Source organism: Vitis vinifera, chromosome 7, assembly GCF_030704535.1.
Source record: "Vitis vinifera cultivar Pinot Noir 40024 chromosome 7, ASM3070453v1".
Lineage (NCBI taxonomy): Eukaryota > Viridiplantae > Streptophyta > Magnoliopsida > Vitales > Vitaceae > Vitis > Vitis vinifera.
In genome coordinates this window covers 26886312-26901066 of record NC_081811.1, presented here as the reverse complement: position 1 = coordinate 26901066, position 14755 = coordinate 26886312, and the positions used below count along the sequence as shown (strand labels likewise).

Sequence of the window (14755 nt, the reverse complement as noted above, 5' to 3'; positions counted from 1 at the left end):
TGTTACAGATGGATGAATATGATAAAACAAATGAAGAAAATAGTATACATGTGAAAGAACAGAGGAAAGAGGGTAGTTGAAAACAGCTAGAGAAGATTGTTTTTTGGTTTGTTTTTTTTTTTGTTTTTTTTTTTTCATACTATTTTGGAAGAATTGTCAAAGTTCAGTACTCCCTTGTTTTTTATTTGATCTTGGATCTGAAAAGGGGAAAATCCAAACTTGCAGATAGATATTAGTGGGCAAAAATGCAGACCACTGGTGCTAGTCTTGCATATGTACTGCAGTCTAAGTAAAAAAAAGTTGCAAGTCTGAACCAAAAGCAATAAGTGAGCTGTTTTGATACTCTGGGTATACCCACTTCATTACACTCCATACTCAGAGGCCCTGGTACACATTAATGTGTGAGACTGGGTCAGATGTAAAGATATTGATTGATATTTGATAGCATATATGTCCTGAATAGCTGACCAATCTCATCAGGTAAAATACAATGGGAAAATGCCCACCAACAAAATTTAATTTGTGTTCATACAACTTCAATACGTTTTTTTAATTTGGGTTGACTATAATTGAGTAGGGCTGAATTCGTATTGATTTGTATAATTTATTTAATAAATAAGTACTTTTGATCCAAATTGACATATTTAATAATTATACTAATTAATCTAATTATAATTTTAAATTTTAAACTATTTAATTCATTTTTAAATAGATAAGTTGATTGATGTTAACCAAATCACACACCAACACAAAAAAAAAAAAAAATGAACACGAGATTTTTAATGTGATTTGCTGATCAATGTGATCCTTACGTTCACAGAGAGCATTAACATTCAACAATCCACTAATCAAAAGGAACAAGAAGAGTGAAACTCTCGATAAACACCTCTTAATTGCAATTGCCCTTTCTAGAAAAAACAAAACCCTAAAATAAAAGGGTTAAAATATATATAATAGGGACAAACTTGTTAATCATAAAAAAAAATAAAAAAAAAATAAAAAATCTCTAGTGGGGTTGCTTCCTTCAATCCCCATGAGTTGACATGACAACTCAACCTTCAACATCTTGAGTGAAGCGCAATAAAACTGACTCTGACTTCATAATCCAACAACTATTAAATCATGAACATATGTGATTGAAACATTAATTATATAAACTAATACAAAATCCAACTCATTCTAATTATTAAATAGAATTAAAGTATTAAATGAGTTAAATAAATTACATGAAGTGTTACTTGTTTAATCTTTGGATTTATGTTTTAAACTTGATTATTATTCACCTTGAAGTTTGGATTGATCTATATGGTAGAATGTCTAAGCTTTGATGCAACATTAACACGACACGCCAAGAGCATTGCGACCCCTAATTTTAAGGCCTTATTAATGCAATGGAGAAACCCACTCAAATGGAAAGCTACCAAAACTTCAAAGAGTTGCGAGTCTAAAGCATTTCTTCACTAGTTTAAGTGATTTATCAATTATCCAACAAGGTGGTCCGCAGCCAGAAGTCATACGTTATTGCCCAACAATAATCTCACCTACTGCCAAAGCACAGATTGATGGCATTTAGACTTCCTGCCTTCAGCCTGTGACGTTCCGACCAGAAAGTCCATAAATTGGAAGCAATGCTCCCTCCTACCACTGACCATTGACAAGATGAAACCTCACATGGGTGTTGGCATCCAGCACATAGACAAGGTGTCCGACACTGACAATTAAATAACTGAAATACGAAACATGTATTAACACAAAGGAGTACTGTCGTTGTTTACAAAGCATGCAGGTGAAGGCAAATATATGTGTCCTTGCTAAATAGTAAATCCATGTGAAAAGCTCCAAAAACTGCAGGTCTACAAGAGTACTCTTCTCACATGTGATGAGAAGTATCTATGTGAAGTCTATCGTTTATGGTCGCAGTTACATTACCAAATTGCATTTTCCTTTTGATTTCTATTGAAAATGGACCACAAATCCATTGGTATCATGTGTGCAATTCGGATCTCATTGCTTTGTATACGAGTCTCATTCATTTATGTCACATATGAGTCTTGTTATCTTGTACCTTTATCCCATTCCATTGTATTTTAATGATATTCTTTCGCACTTTGACGATTCTGTACCTTAGAATTTTTCATCATTTATAGCCCCAATGTTAAGCATTGCAATCTTCTACAAAAGATGTGGAAAGAAAACTCGAATCTAGCAAAGACAAGAAAGGGAGTGCCTTGATATATTATCTAACGAAGAGCTATCCACATTCTAATACTAATTCAAAAGCCCTCGAGAATTTAAGTTAACATTAGACGTAAATTTACAAGATATTATAGATTTGGACTAGCAAGATGTAATTTGACCATAGGATAAAAAAAAATTTAATAGCTAATACACCATAGAATGGTTAAATGATGCTATAGGAAATCTTGGAAAAATTTTGAAAAATTCTTTAGGTAAATTACAAAACATACCATGTTGTTTTCCCCTTGTTTTAAGTTAATTCATAGTCCTTTTTTTTTTTTTTTTCCCAAATAATATCATATTTGAATTATCCCAAGAAAAATGGATTAAGAAACCCTAAATATGTGTGTGCGTGCGCGTGGGCGTGTGAGAGCTAGAAAGAAAGAGAGACAAAAAAGCACAACATCATAACACTTTTCACTAATCATTTGATTCTCTAGACAATTTTGTCGTGTTTATGAAAGATTATGATCCAAACAATTAGGTTGTATTAGTGAAAGGTTATGAGAGTTAATCCCATGTAACTATAACTTAAAAACCTCATACAAGTTGTAAGAAAGAGAGGGAGACAATACTTGAAAAATGAGGCTACATTTTTCCTCATGCTCCAAGGAGGGGAAGGAAACAACCTATTTATAACATCAATTGAATAAAGTCCTCCATCAAATAACTATCTAATCATGGTGATGCACTCATTTGATAGTCCTCTCATCATAGGGGATCCATATGATAATCCTCTTATAAAAGGGCTATTTATTTGATGAGTTTGGTCACTCTAGTTGACTCGTTGGATAATGATATCTATCATCTCTCATTCACCTATAGAGAATAGGATGATAAATGTGCCACTCTCTCATCTATCTCTTTATTGTTTAAGTTCATTTTAACTAATGAAGTGTACTCTTGTGGAACACATAAAGGAAAATTGAATATTATACCGAATCTCACAAGAACTAATACAATTCATATGAAAATATTTTGATATGCCCCACACCTGCTTAATTACATTGAATTAAGTATCTCTAATCCCTCTTAAAAATGGTTTAGAGTTGTCTCTTAATAGTCTTCTCATACTTAATGCAAAACCTAATATACAACATACGTTATCAATAGTAAATGTAAGACTAGGATGTAACACTAAATAGTCTCCTACACCCTCATTCCATTCAACGTTAATTTCCTACTTCCTAACTTTGTCACATTAAATGTTCCTAGTTATGTCTCCTCCACCTTCAACTCTAGGGTTAGGATACATTTAAAGATTTAATAAATTCATTTTATAATTTCTTTTTTAATAAAAATATGAATGACATTCAAACTTATATATATATTTTTTCTTTTTTATTATAGCTTATTATTATTATTATTATTATGCAACTCTCTCTTTTTCTTTTTTTTTTTCAAAAGAAATTCAACCAATTTTGTTGGTAATTTTTCGTTTATGACTTCATTAAATAATTTTTAAAAAAAATTGTAGGTTTGTTTCTAACTAGATTTCCACATTTCAATTTTTAAAAAATTTGATATTTAATTTAATAATTTACTATATACTTATATTTAACATATTATAAATAATTCTTAAATTAGAAGCTCTATCATTCTCAATTAATTTACATTTAGTCATCCAAAAAAAACCTTGTAATTTATTAATTAAATTATTAAATTGTTGAAAATTTTAAAATTTGTTTACTATAAAATTACTAAAATTATTGAATTTTTCATAGTGAAATTTCTGTTCATTCTTTTGAAAAATTTCTTTGAATTTTTTTTTTACTTCACTTTTGTCCTACAAAATAGTGATACAATTTCGCCAGCAATTCTGGGTTCTCTTGTCCTAGTAAATTTGAGCAGCTCTTGGCAGCATACACTGGCCTAAATTGGATTCCATTTTGATCAAAGGACAAGAAAGGAAACCCACAGTAGCAAATCCAAAAGAAGGGTTTGATGGGGAAGAAATCCCAAAAGCAGCAAGAATTTTCCAATTGCAAATTTGTTAGAATTAAGGGCCCCAAATCCAATTCCCTAAACAAAATGCAGCCTTAGAATTCTTTTCCCAATTCCTATACAAACTACCAAGCCAAGAAGGGAGGGGTGGTTTGAGCCTTCTAGGATGGCCCAAGAGCTACTGGTGAAATCTTGCAATGGAGTCATTCAGATTTTCTAATTTTCAGGAATGGCCTCATAGAAATGCAGTGTTCTCAATAAGGGGCACTAAAGCAGTCCAGACAACAGTGCTTTGTCTTTGGGTCTTGATCACAGGTCTATGGTTGAAGTTTGGCGTCAAGCCCTTTTATTGAGAATTTGAGATGAACCCTTGTGAAGGAAGTGTCCACACTGTACACCCAAATGCACAAAATGGATTTGATGCACTTAGTTTATATGGCCCCTTCCATTTTGTTGCAGCCGAGGGAGAAAACAGAAACATTTAAGGGCAACAAACAAAGAGCTTTAATAACGAAACACGAAAACAAATCAGAGTTCAACTCACATTATTCCAAGGGAGAAAACAGAAACATTAAAGGGCAAACAAACAAAGAGCATTAACAACGAAACACGTAAACAAATCAGAGTACAACTCACATTATTGAAGATCATTACTTTGTTAGTAATGTTATAACTTATTAAAGGGCGACAAACAAAGAGCTTTAACAACGAACGAAAACAAATCAAGAGTACAACTCACATTATTGAAGATCATTACTTTGTTAGTAATGTTATAACTTATAACAGCTGCTTTAGAATCATGATCATCATTCTGTCTGATGATGTAGAATCAGGGGCTATAAGCCCTAAACTTGTATAATGTTAATCACATGGGCACATAAAGTATGGTTACAAGCACTCATAGTAGATATCCATGTCTCTTTTTTTCAGTAGGTAACCTTTTGAGTAAAAGGGATCTGGGAGAAGGAGCCCAGAGTTCTGGTGGCAGTTTGAGTTATGCCTGTAAGCAAAAACAAACATTCTACATAAGGTTATTGAATATTTCCCCAACAGGAACATAGCAATGAGAAGTTATATACATATAAGAAGAAAAAACCTCAGAAGAGCCTTGCTTATCTTGCCTTGCTAGAAATGTTGCTGGATAGCCAATCAAGACCTTCATAGAGTCCTTGCCCGGATGTGGCACAAGTGCTCTGGATGTACCTGCACCACCCAATTCCCAAGTTTTGCTAATCAGAACAAGCAAATGATTATTAAAATTAAACCAAAACTGAAAATTCTCTGTGATGATTCCTTAAAGCATCGCATACCATGTCTGTTGATTAGCTTCAATATCAAGCAGGAAAAGTTGTATTTCTTTGTGGGTAGTTTTGTATGGAGCTTGAGCCCAGCAACTCAAGTTTGTCAAATTGTTACAAGTATATAATGCCCCTCTATTTGAAATGCAGACTAGAGAGTGAATTAATTGAAAGAAAAACGATTTACCAGCGGCGCTGACGCAGCGAATGCAGGCCCATTTTGTCAGTGATTTCAGAAACGCTCATGGCATTTGGGAGATCTTGCTTATTAGCAAACACAAGCAGTGTTGCATCACGTAGTTCATCCTGCAACAAGAAAAGAAGAAAGGCAAGGTGTTTTTTTACTTTGGTTTTTTGGCAGACAATTTTTAGTGTGCCTAATGATTTAGTCCTTTTGACATAAAGAGATAGAGAGCTATATTCAGTTTATGGATAGATATATTCAGTCCATCTATCCCTGTGAAATTGAAGAACACAAAACTGACCTCACTCAGCATCCGATGAAGCTCGTCTTTTGCTTCTAAGATTCTTTCTCTGTCGTTACTATCAACTACAAATATAAGACCCTGAGTGTTCTGAAAGTAGTGTCTCCATAAAGGCCGAATCTACAGCAATGTATCAGAATAAAATTAGCCCTCCATAGCCATAAACTGTAACAACAAGATCGATACCGGCATTCTTGAACATACCACCAATTATTGTATCCAATAAGTGACAAATATTGGTAAACATCAAGCATGCATCTTCAAAGCTTTAATCCAAAAGGATCAAGCAAAGTACCTTGTGTTGTCCTCCTACATCCCACACAGTGAAGCTAACATTTTTGTATTCAACAGTTTCCACATTGAAACCTAGCCAATTAAGAGAGTATTCAAAATGATCACAAAGAATAGAAGCTATTACTGGGAATTATGAATCCCCATCCAAATCAATTATATCAATTTACATGATCCAATTTATTTCAAGGAAGAGAAAGAAAATTAATGAAGACCAAAGCAAATTAATCAAAGGCTTATAAAACCATGCTCATGATCAGAGGCTAGGGCATGGAGAAAGCAGAGGCAAGGGATATTAAATAGAGCAAGTACCAATGGTTGGAATAGTAGTAACAATCTCCCCAAGTTTTAGCTTGTACAAGATGGTTGTTTTCCCTGCTGCATCCAGACCCACCATCAGAATCCTCATTTCTCTCTTTGCAAAGAGCATCTTCAGAAGCCTAGATATCACCAAACCCATATCTTCCTCTGCTCTTACCACAAAATTGAGGGGAAGATCAGGATCAAGACAAAAAAAAACATTGCCAAAAAATATAATAAGTCTCCTCAAAATCTGAAACTTTACTGAAGAAAAGGAGAAGAAAAAACCACAATCTTAAATTTATGAAAAAGGTCTAGTTCACCAACATGCTGTTTTGAAGAGGAAAAAACTTGTTCAATCTTCAGAGGCCTGCAACAAGAGACTATGTGCCTGCTTAGAAGTTTATCAATCAAGCTAGGTGTGGTCCAAAAGGGGGGAATAGAATGGGATTCGGATAAGGTTTGAGGGAGAAAAGAATAGAGGGAACTAGCATTTTTTTTTTCCTTAATATTCTTTCGGTGGCAACCATTTCAATGGCACATGAATTTGAAGCAGTAAGTATACTCTCAAAACCCCTAATTCAAACATAAAGTTATAGAATTTGCAATTACTCTCAAAACAAACAAAGTGAGTATACTTGATTATAAAATGTCACTGGAACATGAACAGATTAAAATGGGCATCACCAACAAAACCATTCAATCAATGGTAGCAATACAAAAGTAGATAGAATTAACAAACTACTCCACAAAAAGGGATGGCGAAATCATATGGTAATAATGAAGGTGTTGTGCAGTTATTTTTGGGAAACAGCATCCTTAGCAGACTGAAGGGTGTTTGCAACAGCAGCAGCAGCATCAACCAGTACTCCGCCGGTGGTGGCGGAACCGGGATGGGGCTGGTGAACCACCTCCGCACGCCTTGTTTCTTGAACTTGTCCAGGGGATGACCTGCACTCAACTGTATCCACCCTTGTCTCCAGATCACCTTGTTCATTGGTAGTTTGAGTCACCTGATGATAAAATTCATGAAATTTGATTGAGAAGGTGAAAGCTACCATGATCCAACAGACCACCTTCAACAACAACAGAAAGAGAAATTGGATGATACGTACCTTCCTGGTCGTTGCATTCATGTTGATTATATCACTCTAATGATCAATTGAATTAAGCTCAAGAATGGACATTAAGGATTTGTATTTGGAAATGTTTAAATGGAGAGTCCTCTCTAATTTTCCGGGCGTTGGTTTACTTGGTAATCCGCCAGAAAAGAAGGAGCCTTGCATGCTGCGGATGGTCAAGTTTCAAAACGAGAAGCGTCCACATGCTACTTTGTTTCCAGGCCTTGGTTTGGCCCGCGAGGTCGAAGGTGGTTTTTGATGGGTCACAACATTGGGCTTAGAATGCACCAGCCATGAACTTGCCAGGTACACCATCTCCGAAACCAGGTTGAAAGAGCTTTAGGGCTTGTTTGTTTGCTGTTTTTTAAAATTGTTCTTGAAAACAATTTTTGGTGTTTTCAAAATAAAAATAAAAAATGTACTTTAGAACTGAATTCTGGAAACAGTTTTTGTTCTAAAAAACAAAAAGAACATATTTGGTTGAGTTAATAAAAAAGTTTTTTAGAACAAGTAAAATAAAAAACATGTTTAAAAGTTGTTTTTTTTTCAATTAATAAAGTGTTTTCTTTGATTAACTTGATATTATAAATATATAAGTAATTTTTATATGCACAATTCATTTAAATTAAAAAAATTATTCCATTTTGAAAATTTTACATTAATTATAATTTTCTTAAATAAAGAGTTTTTCGAACAGTGAAAAAACATGTAGAACAATCTGTTTGCTGAACAATGAAAAAACAATAAAAACATATTTTTATTGTTCTTCAAAAAATGGTTTTTGAGAACATAAGAAACACAAAAAACAAAAACACCCCCCCCCCCCTTTTTCCCAAACATATTTTTAGTGTTTTTTGTTTTTAAGAACAAAAAACAGTTCTTGAAAACATCAACCAAACAAACCCTTATATTATATTCCCTTACAATTAAAATACTTACAAAGCAAAGACCTAAAACCTAAAATTCTTTTCGGTGATGTTAGACTAGTGTTGCCATCACCTTAGTTTATGTAGATGTTGTTGATTGTATATTATTGTATTGCATTTTTAAGCTTTTATTGTCTTACCTAAAAGCCGATTAGTGTCTAATAAGGTTATAAGGGTAGGTTAAATCTTTTACGAACTACCACAATTTAGGTGACCCACCCCTAGGTGTTAATGCACCCCGATAATCTCTCTCCTAACATAACACTCTTATGGCTCAACTTATGACCCCAACTCTGATATTAATTATTAATCTAAGTTTAATCATCTCTTTTGAATCAATTGATATATTATAAAAATAAATTAAACTTTTATGACATTCAACTACCATAATTTGAGTAATTGATTCTCAAATTTAAGAGTGGTCTAATTGAACCAGAAACTTTGGTTGAATCCTTGGACTAGATGCATGGGTTGCATTAAATAACATTTAGTTCTCATTAAATGTCTTGCCTTAAAGAAAAGTAAACAACTACACCATGCCCAATTCCACCGCTTCTCCGTCTAAAGTCTAAACACCATGCTCTTGTTCGTATTCTTCAACTCTCTCCCTCTATAAAAGCCCAAGAGCACTCAATAAAGGAATTTCTCTATTCATATCTTCATCATTTCTAATGTGATCATTGAAGCCCCCGTGGCCAAGTTGACCTGGAGGTATGATGTCTATCTTCTTTTTCTTGCTTCTTGATGCGCATCCGGGAACTCTAGATGGGATTTTGGACAAATCGGACGCTTTTGAAAATTTGAGGAGAGAAAATTTCAAAGATTAAACAAAGTTTAAAAAAATCTGATAAATTTGACAAGAAGTGGAAAAGGATGATGATAGTAACTCAAATAGCAAACTGATGCAAGGATTTATTTTTTTATTGATTGCTTTTAACTAATAGGCAAGTTATTGGAGCAACTAAAAATAGGATTGGGTGGAAAAATGAATAGAAAGCTCAATAAGAATAAGCAGAAAGAAAGAGGAAGAGAGAGTCAAAATAAGAGAATTATGACTTTTTTTCTTATCGAGTTCTGGCTCCTTTAATGCATTTGCATAAGCATGGTTAGTCAAACATGATTGAGTAGGCGATGATTTTGTTGGATTATAGAACTTAAATTAGTATTGAAGCTCACTCATAGGAGCTATTCCTTTGCTGTTAGTTTTTTGTTGTAACAAATTGTATTTGACTTGCCCACGTTTTGTGGGATATTTACTGTAACTGATTGGGATGTTTATGATCTATATAAACCCCATTCAATATGTTTAATCATCAGAAGATAAATTCAGCAATTATTCTTCAGATCTGTCATGGTATCAGAGCAGTAAAGACTCCAACGAGTTTTTTTTTTTCCTTGATCCAAACCTCTCTTTGAAAATATCCTGCACCATGGCCCTAAACACAACCAGCAGAACCAATGTATCACTCATCTCTTCCACGTCTTGCTTTGATGGAATTATCTCCATTAATGCTACTGCCCAACTACCCATCAAATTGAACAACAACAACTTTCCCTCTTGGAAAGCACAATTTGACGCCCTCCTATATGGTTATGATCTCATGGGATTTCTTGATGGGAATAAAACATGCCCATCCAAGGAAATTATTGCTGAAGATGGAACAACTGTTTCAAATCCAGATTTTGTTATTTGGACTAGGCAAGATAAATTGCCCCTTCACGCAATCCTTGCATCTCTTTCAGAAGGAGTTGTGCCTTTGATTGCTGCTGCTACTTCTTCTCGTGATGCTTGGGTAAAGCTTCACAAGCTTTATGCTAACAAGTCCAGATCACGAGTAATGAATCTCAAGGAGAAACTTACCAACATCACTTGCAATACTCGTTCTGTTGCAGAGTATCTTCAAACCATTAAAGGAATTGCTGATGAGCTAGCTCTCATTGACACTCATTTAAGTGATGATGATCTGACTATTTTTGCTCTTAATGGCCTTGGAAGCGGCTTCAAAGAGATTTCTGCTGCAATAAGAGCCCGAGAAACTCCTATTTCATTTGAAGAACTTCATGACAAGCTGGTAGAACATGAAACCTTCTTGAAAAGAGAAGAGTCACGTGGAGGTTCAAATGTCACTGTGAATAGTACTCGCACAAGTTTTGGCAACTTTCAATCCCGATATGGCAATGGACAAAATGGAAATGGACAAAGTAATAATGGGAAAAGGGTTTTTAATAACCGACATTCCCAAGGCAGGAAGTTCAACAACAATGGTAACCATAACAATCATTTTCAATCCAATGTTGTATGCCAATTTTGTCAAAAAAAAGAGCATACTGCTAGACAATGCCATTCAGCTAGGAGGCTTCTGCAACAACAGCCAGAGGTTCATCACACCTCTTTTGGGAACTCGTCGTCTTCAAATTGGATTCTGGACTCTGGCGCCTCCCATCATGTTACTGGCGATTTAACTAATCTTTCCCACCAACAGCCTTATGAAGGTCCAGATGACATTCTCTTGGGTGATGGTTCAGGCCTCGAAATTACTCACACTGGTTCTTCTAAACTCTCTGCTACTTCTAAGTCCTTTTGTTTGTCTAATGTGTTATGTGTTCCTTCAATAAAGCAAAACTTAATTTCTGTTTCTAAGTTTTGTAAAACCAACAATACTTCTATTGAGTTTTTTCCTTCTTCTTTTGTTATCAAGGATCTCAAAACGGGGGCTCGTCTCACTCAAGGGCGGAGCAAGGATGATGTGTATGAGTGGCCTTGGCCTAACAAGGGAAACACATTGGGTACCTCTCCCAAACAAGCCTGTGTTAGTGTCAAGACATCACTTGCCAATTGGCATCATCGTTTAGGACATCCATCATCTCGTATTTTTCAGTTTTTAATTCGCAAACATAATCTTCAAATTTATCCCACTGAGTCATTCCACAATTTCTTTTGTGAGTCATGTTTATGTAATAAGAGCCACAAATTGCCTTTTGGAGTTTCCTCACTTCGAAGTCGTGGTTCTCTTGATTTAGTTTATTCTGATGTATGGGGACCTTCTCCAATTGAATCAATTGATGGTTTTCGGTACTATCTTATTTTCATTGATTATTTTACGAAATATGTCTGGTTGTTTCCTATGGCTTACAAGTCTGATGTTTACACAATTTTTCCCAAATACAAGTCTATGGTCGAAAAATACTTCAACGCATCATTGGTAACTCTTTACACAGATGGTGGCACCGAATATAAAAGCCTTAAATCCTACTTTATATCACAAGGTATTCAACATCAAGTGTCTCCCCCTTACACACCCGAACATGTAGGCTCTGCTGAAAGGAAACATCGTCATGTTGTTGAGACAGGTTTGGCCATGCTTCACAAAGCTTCTCTGCCTTTAAAATATTGGTCTTATGCTTTCCTTGCTGCTGCATACTTAATAAATCGTTTGCCCACTCCAATTCTTAAACATCAATCACCTTTTGAGTCTCTCTTTCAACATATGCCAAACTATGATAAGTTACGAGCTTTTGGGTGCTTATGTTTTCCTTGGATGCGTCCTTATTCTGATCATAAACTAGATAAACGCTCCAAGCCTTGTGTCTTTCTTGGATATTCCAACACTCACAATGCTTATAAGTGCTTAGACTTGTCTTCCAACCGTGTGTACATCTCTCGTCATGTCCAATTCATTGAACACAAATTTCCTTTTGCCTCAAATACTACGCCTACTGATCTTGACCAAGCTATCTCCACTTGGTCTTCGTGTTCCCCAGCTCTTGCTGCTATCCAACCTTCTTTTTTTGTGGTTCCCACTTCCTCCAAATCTTTCCCGCACCAAGCACCTTCTTGCACTAACACAGGGCCTAATCAGGAGCTGATCTCATCACTTTCTCCTACTAGTTCAAGTCCACCTACTACGGCTTCAGCTCCTCTCTCTGCGTGTGATGCTCCTCCAAGGTATGATCTTTCCCTTTCCTCTCTCCCTGTGTCTTTTGACTCCTCTAATATTTCATCTCCATCTTTGTCCTTGTCACCACCTACCCAACCACAAGGGTCCAATCCTCTACCTGAGCCATCTCATCGCATTGTAACCCGTTCTCAAAATAATATCCATTGTCCCAAACAATTTCCTGATTTTAAGACAAGCTTTCATGTCACCAAACATCCGCTTCCTGCATCCCTTGAGCCCACTACCGCCTCTCAAGCTCTTAAAGATCCCAAATGGTGTGCTGCCATGGACGATGAGCTTGCTGCTCTTGCTCGCAACTGTACATGGGTTCTTGTACCTCCTCCTTCCAACCATAACATTGTGGGGTGTAAGTGAGTGTTTCGCATCAAACGCAATCCGGATGGTTCTATTTCCCGATACAAAGCTCGTTTGGTTGCCAAAGGATTTCATCAACGACCTGGGGTTGATTATCATGACACTTTTAGCCCCGTTGTTAAGCCAACCACCATTCGAGTTGTTCTATCCATTGCCTTGAGTAATGGTTGGCCTATTTCCCAGCTTGATGTTAATAATGTTTTTCTTCATGGAACCTTAACTGAGGATGTTTACATGGCTCAACCCCCTGGGTATGTTGATCAGGCTAATCCTACTCATGTTTGCCGCTTGCAAAAGGCTCTTTACGGCTTGAAACAAGCTCCTCGAGCTTGGTACATGGAGTTAAGGACATTTCTCCTCACCTTTGGGTTTATCAATTCTAAGTCTGATACTTCGTTATTCATCTATCAATGCCGATCAGCCACAATTTATTTTCTAGTATATGTGGATGATTTACTTGTAACAGGGAATTGTTCTCAGTCCATTCGGAGGTTCATTGATGCTCTTGCTCATCGTTTTTCCCTAAAAGATCTTGGTCCATTGAGCTACTTCTTGGGTGTTGAGGCCATTTCCACTTCTGATGGCATGTTTTTATCTCAACATCAGTATGTTCGTGACCTGTTGGCAAAGTTTAATTTGGAAGGCATAAAGGATTCTTCCACCCCAATGTCTTCAACTGGTCATCTCACTCTCAATGATGGTTCTCCTCCAGCTAATGCTACTCAATTTCGAAGCTTGATTGGTGGACTTCAATATCTCCAGCTCACTCGTCTCGATATTGCTTTCGCTGTCAACAAACTTGCCCAATTCATGCATGCCCCAACTCAAACTCACTGGACTGCAGCTAAGAGGTTGCTCCGTTACCTCAAACATACAATACATCTCGGTCTCACTTTTCGACGTTAACAACCTCTCCATCTTCAAGCTTATTCCGATGTCACTCCACCTCTTGATCTTCGGGCTTATTCCGATGCCGATTGGGCTGGCGACCCTGATTCTTACAAGTCTACTACTGCTTTTGTTCTTTTTCTTGGTGGCCATCCAATCTCTTGGTGTTCCAAGAAACAAAAGACGGTAGCTCGTTCTTCAACGGAGGCAGAATACCGTGCTGTCGCTTCTACGGCTGCTGAAGTCACTTGGGTTTCTCATCTCCTTTCTGAGCTTGGTATCACTCTTCAACAATCTCCTACCATTTATTGTGATAATTTAAGTGCCACATATTTGTGTGTTAATCCGCTCTTCCACAGTCGAATGAAGCATGTCGCATTGGATTACCATTTTGTTAGGGAAAAAGTTGCTGATGGTTCTCTTAAAGTTTCTCACGTTAACACTCAATCCCAACTGGCTGATGTTCTTACCAAACCTCTTTCCAAAAGTCGGTTCCTTTTTCTTCGATCCAAGATTGGCATTTCAGATGGAACTGCCATCTTGCGGGGGCGTATTGAAGCTCACTCATAGGAGCTATTCCTTTGCTGGAGCTATTCCTTTGCTGTTAGTTTTTTGTTGTAACAAATTGTATTTGACTTGCCCACGTTTTGTGGGATATTTGCTGTAACTGATTGGGATGTTTATGATCTATATAAACCCCATTCAATATGTTTAATCATCAGAAGATAAATTCAGCAATTATTCTTCAAATCTGTCAATTAGTCTTGTTACATTAAGCAGGAAATATCGAGGGTCAAGCTCCTTGTTACATTATGTTAACAATTTTGAAGATACGAAGGTGTGATTAGAGATTATCAGTATTAACATATAGCAGTCAATGCCTGACTCGGAAGGACCTACTTTGATTGGACAAACCATGATGGGTGGCAACCATTTTTGCCTATGCAAACA

The 14755-nt window shown here is 36.2% G+C and overlaps 2 protein-coding genes across 4 annotated transcripts; both read right to left on the bottom strand.

The window, feature by feature from the left end:
• Positions 1 to 4896: 4896 nt before the first annotated feature.
• LOC100249066 (ADP-ribosylation factor 1) lies at positions 4897 to 6981 on the bottom strand. 3 transcript variants are annotated; one of them, XM_010654468.3, is made up of 7 exons: positions 6884 to 6981; positions 6569 to 6724; positions 6261 to 6331; positions 5966 to 6085; positions 5668 to 5786; positions 5279 to 5385; positions 4897 to 5182 (listed from the first exon to the last, which is right to left on the bottom strand). In XM_010654468.3, the coding sequence occupies exons 2-6, from the start codon at positions 6714 to 6716 to the stop codon at positions 5295 to 5297; spliced, it is 549 nt and encodes a 182-aa protein (XP_010652770.1). In that variant the 5' UTR covers positions 6717 to 6724; positions 6884 to 6981; the 3' UTR covers positions 4897 to 5182; positions 5279 to 5294. The 3 variants fall into 3 exon arrangements, with proteins under 3 accessions (XP_010652770.1, XP_010652771.1, XP_059594662.1); XM_010654469.3 differs by having other exon boundaries at positions 5304 to 5385; XM_059738679.1 differs by lacking the exon at positions 6884 to 6981 and adding an exon at positions 6822 to 6844.
• A 189-nt stretch (positions 6982 to 7170) lies between these two features.
• Positions 7171 to 7909, bottom strand: LOC100243912 (uncharacterized). The gene is made up of 2 exons (XM_002278461.4): positions 7672 to 7909; positions 7171 to 7569 (listed from the first exon to the last, which is right to left on the bottom strand). The coding sequence occupies exons 1-2, from the start codon at positions 7690 to 7692 to the stop codon at positions 7354 to 7356; spliced, it is 237 nt and encodes a 78-aa protein (XP_002278497.1). The 5' UTR covers positions 7693 to 7909; the 3' UTR covers positions 7171 to 7353.
• Between the last annotated feature and the right edge of the window lie 6846 nt (positions 7910 to 14755).

Coding starts and splice junctions, on each gene's coding strand:
- LOC100249066 (XM_010654468.3), bottom strand. CDS start 6,716: ATGGGTTTGGTGATATCTAGGCTTCTGAAGATGCTCTTTGCAAAGAGA. Junction 6,332..6,568: donor TACTACTATTCCAACCATTG/GTACTTGCTCTA, acceptor TTAATTGGCTAG/GTTTCAATGTGGAAACTGTT. Junction 5,386..5,667: donor TCGCTGCGTCAGCGCCGCTG/GTAAATCGTTTT, acceptor TGGGTGGTGCAG/GTACATCCAGAGCACTTGTG.
- LOC100243912 (XM_002278461.4), bottom strand. CDS start 7,692: ATGAATGCAACGACCAGGAAG. Junction 7,570..7,671: donor TGAATGCAACGACCAGGAAG/GTACGTATCATC, acceptor TTTTATCATCAG/GTGACTCAAACTACCAATGA.